The sequence below is a fragment of the Festucalex cinctus genome, chromosome 13 (genome assembly GCF_051991245.1).
Source record: "Festucalex cinctus isolate MCC-2025b chromosome 13, RoL_Fcin_1.0, whole genome shotgun sequence".
Taxonomy (NCBI): Eukaryota; Metazoa; Chordata; class Actinopteri; order Syngnathiformes; family Syngnathidae; genus Festucalex; species Festucalex cinctus.
In genome coordinates, this window is record NC_135423.1 from 16,007,872 (window position 1) to 16,016,549 (window position 8,678).

The 8,678-nt window shown below is 44.8% G+C and overlaps 1 protein-coding gene across 1 annotated transcript; it reads right to left on the reverse strand.

Annotated features, from left to right (window-relative positions):
- Positions 1-274: 274 nt before the first annotated feature.
- On the reverse strand, positions 275-8,305 carry slitrk3a (SLIT and NTRK-like family, member 3a). Its single transcript, XM_077541779.1, has 3 exons — positions 7,586-8,305; positions 7,113-7,199; positions 275-5,719 (listed from the first exon to the last, which is right to left on the reverse strand). Exon 3 carries the CDS (start codon positions 5,659-5,661, stop codon positions 2,953-2,955), a length of 2,709 nt encoding a protein of 902 aa, XP_077397905.1. The 5' UTR covers positions 5,662-5,719; positions 7,113-7,199; positions 7,586-8,305; the 3' UTR covers positions 275-2,952.
- Between the last annotated feature and the right edge of the window lie 373 nt (positions 8,306-8,678).

Consider the following 8,678-nt stretch of genomic DNA (forward strand, 5'->3'; position numbering starts at 1 on the left):
ACACAACGTAGCATCACACCAACTACAATTTGACTACCGAGCACATTCAATTTCCTGCAGCACAGACAGGCCAAGCAAAGTAGCGTGATCATCTGCAGCCAGTGATGGCCAAGCAGGGCACAACATCACAAATCATTTGAACATCTGAGACTGACTCACCAAAACCCTGGGCTTTAATCACATCCTTTTTATTGTCATACCTCCCTCTTGCAGCACATTTGCATGCCGGGAACCCTAAGGTTAACTAGGTTGATAGAAACCAGCAATCAGATGTGTAGCAAGTATCACATACTACTGAGCACATGCACATACACTTTCTCCATTTAACAGAAATATCCAAATACACGGTTAACTTTCCTACAAAATTCAAACATCTCTGACAGCACAGGGAACAAATGAAACAAGTCAAATGTACTGTATTTCACACAGGCAGTCTTAAATGAATCCCGTTGGTTGCCATTATTTAATATTGCAGCAAAGTATGAAATCCCTTGGTGATATTAGTGCAGGATAACAAGAGGATTTATTAGGATAAAACCACTCAGTATGGTGCAGTGGGCCAAAACAGCAGAGAGCGAAACATAGTAGTGAGGGGTGAGTTGGGGTCATGTGATGGATGGAAGGTTGCCAGAATGTATAGAACTTCATCACCCTCAGTGAAGCCCAAATCATATTTATTTATGTATTTATTTATTCATGGGACGCTGACGGTGAAGGTTGGGGTTAACTGATGCATGATGATTTTAATCAAAGTGAGTGCAGAGAGAAGTTGCTGACTGATATTCATGGAAAAGAAAGACTGCATGAGTTTGGGTGCGTCCCTGGAAAAGATCATAAACATTTGCTTTACTGTTTAAATTGTAACGTTTGAACGGTATTATACAAGCTTTATATAGACCAGCTAATGCCTTCCCTGATGTTCTATTTTATGTAACACTGAATTTGCAAAACAATATTGTTTCAGTAAGGAGCGATTAGTTTATTCATGTGCAAGAAGAATGCATGTTTCTTTCCCATTACAAAACAACATATTTCTGTTATGGAAGATCAAAATCTCAGTCATATATCTTTTCCAAATTTTAGAGCATGCACTGTGAAATAATTCTAGTCAACAGCAAGTGTGTTTCTTTGATTGTAGCTTGTTAAATTTGCATTACATTGTCAACATTCTGACACATAATATACAAAGCAGCCCCCTCAGTTCCCTCACATTTTGATGCAGGTGGCTCCATCTTGTTTATTCTGAGATTTTTAAACTTGCAGGATCATATTGAATAGACTAGGAATGGGCGAGTACCGATACCCGGCCTTATTTCAAGGTACCAGCACTCGTGACGGCCACTCTCATTACCAGTATCAGCTGCACTCTTGTGGCCACTTTATGATTAGGAGCTAGAAATTGGAAGAATAGAAAATCTAATTTAGTTGTATGCAATTTTAGGAGGAAATGCTACATTGGGATATTTAAGTCTTTCTTTATTAAGTATTTGTCTTTTTTTTTTTATTGGGGATTACGTATCAAAAGTACTAGAAGGTGCTCTTGGTTTGAAGAAGGAGTGGAAATTTAAATCAATTTAATTGCACTACAATTAATCTTAAAACCAAGAGCACCATCTAGAAGACTAAAAATAAAATGATCCAAAGTGGTTCATGAAGCTTCATTTTCCCATCACTAAATTTAGGGGTCATTCTCGGTTCAATTCAGAATTTTGTACAGCCCTGATTGACACCCCTGTTGCTCTAAATGTGTCCACTCCAAATGTAAACTGATGCTTACTTTTTGTACAGTTGTTCTCCTGAATCCATATCGAGTTTAAGGATTCTACCCTCTCCAGTGATGTCACAGCTTCAACATGGCTCTTGAACAATCACACAGTATTCAATTTCGCCCAACACACCTTTGTGACATCAAGCCTCCTGACATCTGTTTGAAGAGTTTCTTTTTATTAAGAAGGCTATACCAGACGCATAATCACTATACATTGATTTAACATTACCTTTACAATTAAAGTCTTCACTGAAATTACAGAATAAATATATGCACATTTTTCTTCAAATCTTTGTGTGAGAGAAAAAACATTAAAAGTGCCTCCTACAAAGCTGTTAGTGGGTGATGACGGGGCGAGGGCGGGGGCAGGATCCAGAGGCAATTGCGTGGAGAGTGGGGATTTAACAAAGTGCATGGAAATATCCAGAAAACCTTGAGCGTCGTCTGATAATAATATTCACAAATGTTTTACCATCCGTGCGTCGTTGGCGCATCCTTTATGAGAAGCACCCTGATATAGACAGAAGTCCTAATTAATAGTAACAACCATAGTCATAAGATATAAAAATTAAATAGAACACTGAACCGTAAATGTGTTGCAGTATCTCTGTTCACGATGTGATGAATTGCAACCCCCGGCACCACCCCCACCCCTCATCTTCCTCCACTGCAGCAAACTGCAGTTCATATTCATATTTGCTTTATCCTTCTTGAATGTTTTCCCATAGCCTTAATGTGCACGGCCTCCGGGTCTTTGTATATCCTAGTGAGGGGTAGAAGAGGCGGAGAATAACCCTCCAATTCAGGGAGACGTCCTGCTCCCGTGCGTCATGGGAATTCCATAAACAAAGGATTTTGTTGTATTTCAGGATTGTGGGGTATTTTTTTTTTTATTATTCCCCAGTGCCTCTCTTATGCTTCTAATGCACTCTTCTCAGCAAGTAGAGATATTTATATTATAAAAATAACAGATGCTGACATTGCTGGCTACTCTGAAAAAAAGGCACTTGATTGAAATATCTGAGAACAGCCTCCGTAATGATTTGGGCGGCACTGTTATATATTTTATTTCATATCATGCTGCTTTGTTCAGATTGACTTGCGTCTAATTTTGTTTTTGGGTGGTTGTGGTTTAAGGATAAAAAAGTGATCATGTCACGCCTTTCTCTTCTGGGCTACAAATGTTAAAACCGGTACGATTTTTCCAACACTTCGAGGTAATCCGGCTTGGTTTGAAGTTTGGCCCTTAACTCCAGGTAATCGCTTTGGGACGGTTCAGGGTAGCAGCCTTTCCCCGCCGTGAAAAGCAAAGTCTCCTTCAGCCGCGCGTCCTGTTGCAAATCTGGGTACTTCATGCCAGGTGGGTGTGCGTGTGCCACGTGCATGTCCTTTAGTTTGGGGGCGGTCCCATAAAGGCAGTCCACAAAGCCCACAGTAGGCGTGGGCCTTTGACTGTCAATGACTGTAGGGCAGAGCCCGCCGTTCTCGTGAAGCCCTGCAAAGTCGGCTGTGGTGTGGTTGACAGCGACGATGGTGTTGAGTTGAGAGTTGGAGACGGCCAGGCTCCACTCTCTTTCTTTCTCTAACAAGGTTCTATAGTTGCTGCTGCTGCTACTGCTGCTGCCATTGTCTTTCTTGGCTGAAAACTGCCCTCTGTCTTCATCTGCTGTTGCTGCTATCTCCCCTTCCCGGGGCTTATAGATGGGGTTGTTACACATCTGAGTCACAGGGTGGGGGATGTAATCATAAACATGGCCATGGGAATGTGTGTGACTGGGATGAGTGTGCGTGTGCAAGCTGGGGGTCGGCTTCTCTGTGCTTGTATTACCGGCGCTACTCTGCCTCGGCGCATCCTCGAAAATCCTGCACTGCATCTGGATTCCTGTCAGATCCACCTCCGACCGCTTCCGGAAGGGCAGTTTCTTCCTCCGACGAAGAACGAAGGCGAACAGCCCGGCTGCTACGAAGACAGCAGAGATGAAGAGGATGAGGAGGCTGAGGATGAGGACGGACAGCGGCACTGCGTCTCTTCCACCTGCCTCCCCCATTCCACTACTCCCGGTGGTGAGGTCATCCCCACCGGGCTGAGCCGGCAAGGGGCCTGAGGAATACTTAAGTTCGGGACAGAGGACTTCGACCTCTAGTGAACGCAAATCCTTCCCAGAGGCAAATTCTGGCGTCTTGCAGATGACATCGCCAACCACAATGACGGAGGAGAGCTTTTCCAGCCATTGTTTGAGGGGGATGATATCGCAGGAGCACTCCCAGGGGTTCTGATGAAGATCAATCTGGACAATAGAGGTCAGGTGCTCCAGGACTCCACGCACGGGCAGGGCGAGGAAGTAATTGTTGCGGAGGTTGAGGCGAGCGAGGTTTGTGCCAGCGAAGACGTCGTCGGGGAGAGAGCGCAGCAAATTGTCATTGAGGAAAACCAGCTGCAAATTGGGCATTAGGGAGAAGGAGTTAGGCTGTATCTCACGTATGACATTGTACTCGAAGTAGAGTAGACTCAACATCTGAAGCCCTCGAAACATCCCAGGGGTGAGCCTTTCAATGTCATTGCCATTCAAATATAAACTCTTCAAATTTGGCAAGTTGATGAAAGCACCCTCCTGCACATAAGATATCCGGTTGTTGCCTAAATGCAGTAAATCCAGACTTGAGAAGTTCCAGAAATCAGAACGGTAGATTTTCTGTATTAGGTTCCCACTGAGATATAATTTCTTGGCGTTGAGAGGCCTTGGCAGAAGGTCAGAGATGTTGTGAAAGCCTTTCTCCTTACAGTTCACTGTTAGGCCCAAGTCATTGATGTGAAGGTTGCAAATACATCCTGCCGGACAGATTATCGGGATTGGAGGTCTTGTCTGATAGCCGGCGATTGGGGGCTGGTTGACGCCTGGGTAAATGCTACGAGGTGTTGGGGGGTTCTTTGTGGGCCGAGGTCGCTTGGTGGGCTTTATTGCAGAAGAAGCTGTGTTGTGAAAGGACGAGAGCATGGAGGAAGGTTTGGTAGGCCACGTGTTGTCATTGTTGAATGGGATGCGTGGAATTCCTAGTTTAGCCTCGATCTCGGAATCGGAGAGCAAAGGACAGAGCTCACTGCGCTTGATTTCCCGTAAGTCTTTCCCATGTAAATGGAACGGGTACTCACATGTTATTTCACCGACCAGCGCAGTGTAAGGAATCCTCTCCAGCCAAGTCTTTAATTGGACAATCTCACACACACAGTTCCAAGGGTTCTCTTCCAGCTGAATTTCCATCAAACTCCGCCCAACGTACTCCAGCGTCCCCTTATAGGGCAACGTCTTTAGTCTGTTTCCCCTAAGGTCCAAATGTGTGAGTGAAACAGACCGGAAGAGATAATTGGGGAGCACGGGAATCAGATTGTCATTTAGTATAAGCACCCTCAATTTGTGAAGGTGCCTGAATGCACCACTTTCAATCCTTTTGATAACATTGTAATCTGCCTGGAGATACTCTAAACTCTCCAGTCCGAGGAATGTGTCATTCCGGAAAATCTCTAGTTTGTTCTCATGTAGGAAAAGCCGTTTGAGTATTCCCAAGCCGTTGAATGCTCCAGCGTGGATATCTTGCAAGGCGTTATTACCTAGATTGATAGATATGGCATTGTTGAGATGAAGAAAGCTGTTAAAGTAGAGCTTCCTCATGGAGTTTCTCTGCAGGTTGAGTTTGAATGGCCGGCTCCATATCTGAGCAATCTGGCTCACATTTGTAAATCCTTTGCTGTCACAGTGCACGTGGAAGATGCCCTCTTTGACCTCGCAGTAGCAAGGCTCGAAGCACGGCTCATCGATCTCCTCCGAGTCCTCCAGTAATGGGATTGGGGTGGTCCATCCTAAGGCTATGGTGCTCAGCAAGGTAACCCACAGCATCCTCGCTGACACCAGGTGGGTGAAGTCTGGGCTCCAGGAAGAGAGCCACTTCACAGCACTGCAGCAGAGAGAAAGAGGGGGAATGAAACGGTGGGAGAGAGTGACACACACACAGATCTAGCAAAGCAAAGTTCAAGGTGAGAGTGTGCATTAGTTTCGCTGGAATTGAAAGGCGCTAGGAAATGAGCACCACCGAATAATACAACCCAAGAGACTATTTGAGATGTTGCTGGTTATTTCAAACTCAACCGGCCGAGTACTCTTGGATCGGTGATGCGATATGCATGCAAGAGAAACAAATCTCTCGTAGAGCTAGCATCACTGAGCAGACCCAAGTCCATTTATAATACAGCAGACATGCTGCTAAGGTCACAATAAATCACCTCAGATGCTTATCGCTATGAATAAACAATGGTAACAGCAGGTGGGTGAGGTTAGCGGTGAGAGGAGACACCGTCCCCCTGGTGTATTTATTACATAACAGGAGACTCAGTCACCTTCTTCTTAAGTAATGAGAGCAGTGGGGGGAAAAGCACAGCAGACCAAGAGTGCTGATTGAACTTGAGTCGTCAACATTTTTGTAACAAAAACCGTAGATATATGACTATCCATGAGTCTATGACTGGTATAGGAGACGTGCTTATAGAGGCACAATAAGTGCACGCTGTTAACAAATGGGAGGGGAAAAAAAAAAAGAAATGTTGGAGTAAAATGACAAAAAAAATCAAGTGCATGTCAAAAAATGAAAGTAGAGCCCTTTTTGTTTGTAAAAAAAAAAAAAAAAAGCAACACACGCTCACACATAATCACACACACGCACACTAGCACATACACTCGCACACCCGTGCGCGTTTTTTTTTTTTTCTCTGCGCTCAATGACGGCATTTATGTGTTAGAGGCTCAAGAAGTATCAAGTCTGAGAATGGCTTCAGCTGTTTTAGTAAATATAAAGTCAATTTACGAGTAAAAAAGTTTTTTTTTTTTTTTTTTGTGTTATAATTACTATTTACTGGCAAAATTATTTTTTGATTCTGTTATCCTTGGTGCATGGTTTAAAAAAATAATAATAAAGAAAATAATAAGTCAACATGTTCCATTCATTGCTCACGCACACACCAAACAGAAATTGGGCACTGTCCGTCCAACTGTGGGTGCTGAAAAATCCAGAGAAGACTTCGTCGGAACAAATTCGCTGTCCATGGTTCTGATTTTTTATTTTTTTTTATCCATTGAAGGGAGGGGGATGAGCGGAAAAAAAAATGTAGGGATGTATTCCCCCTAGAAATGACTTTAAAAAAATCGTTCATCACCTCATTGTGCGTAGCCTATTCTCAGGCTTCCTCGATTTCAATTTTTTTTGTTCCAGATTTGTTTGTTTACAAGAAAAAAACGCCATATAGCCTTTTTTTTATTTTAAATTTGCGTTGTATCAAATAGGATGTTATACATACTTAGTTTAGAGGGATTCCCACTTCTTCATCCTCCTGCGGCGTGTTCTGTTGTGGCCCGCAGCGTCCTGCTCACTGTCCGATGCCGGGCTGCGGGGAGAAACGGAACCAGAAGTGCAGGTGAGAAAAACGTTCGAGAGCAAATAGACGGAGAAGATATGGAAGCAGAGTGGGGACTCAAAGTCAAACAGATGCACTTCAGTCGAAAATGCTGAATACTTTATATTGGAATGCAACAAAAGGCGTTTGAATTAGTCTTGCCAAATTCCTCTCTTTCACTGAAAGCATTGAGTCAATCTAGCAGGGAGCACCGCGCTTGTGGAAAGAGATGCCAAGCATAATGCAGCAACATTTGGCCGTGGCCGATGTGCTGAAAAGAACACGACTATTCTACCATCATGTTAGTGGTTAAAGTTGACGTTGATGCATGCAAGACACACAAATGCGCACACACTGCACAAGCTTTGTCAACTCACCTTAGGATTGTGCTGCAGCGGGGAAGCATTGGGAGAAATAATAGCGATAATAAAACAAATTAAAAAAAAAAAAAAACAGGAGCGCAATACTTTGAATGTTGTTAGTTTTCTCTCTCTTCCTTCCCCATCTCCCGCTTTCTGTGCACCCTCTCCCCGTGGCTGAGGCGAAAGGAGATGGAGGAAGAGGAGAGATGAAGACGTGAGAAGAATGTGAAATATCTCCCTCGCTCCCCGGTGACTCTGACACTCTCCCCTTCTTCTTCCCACTCTCCTGTGTGTGCTTAAAATGCAAGTCCTCGACTCCAGCCCGTCCTGCTTCTTCCTCCTCCCTCCTCCTCCTCCTCCGCCGCCGCCTCCCGGGTGAGCGCGCTCGACGGCTGCGCAGCCGGGTGACAATACTCTCCTCAGGACCGCGTCCTCGTTACGGTCGGCGCAGGAAGCAGCAGGAATGTAGACGGAACTGCTCGGATGCTTTTATTTAGTTTCATTCGCCCCCCGCAAGCTGCAGCTCGCTTTCTTTTCCATGCGTCCAAAAAAAAATGCCTGCTGTCGTGCGTCACAGGAGTGATGAGGAGGGACTGAGCCAGCCGGGGAGGTGGAGGTGGAGGGAGGGAAAGGTTGAGAGACGCAAAGAAGAGAGATAGAGAGACAGAAAGAGAGGAGGAGGGGTGAAAGAATGATGGAGACCGTTTGGATTCTTGGGTGAGAAGGGGATGTTTTCGTGCACCATGCCAAAGAAATAAAGAAAGAAATAAAATGTGATACGTTGTGAGGTGTGGCTGAGACTGCATGGCAGACCTGTGGATGTCACTCAAAGTTGTTGTATATATTTTACGATTGAGAGTACTTATTCAGGAGTTGGCACTGCATCTAAAATCGTCCTTCTCCTCTGTGGTGACGACAGCGGGTGGCCACGACTATTTCAAGCGAGAAGGGAGAGGCGTGATCCCAGTTGGTGCTTTTATTCTCCTCCCTCGATCTGCTTGCCTTCCCGCGTCTCGCCTGCAGCGGGCAACACACGTCCACTCTTTGGCAGCGCAGCGGCAATGCAAGCCAAAGCACAGACTGAACGTCACATCTACTCTGCAAAAGA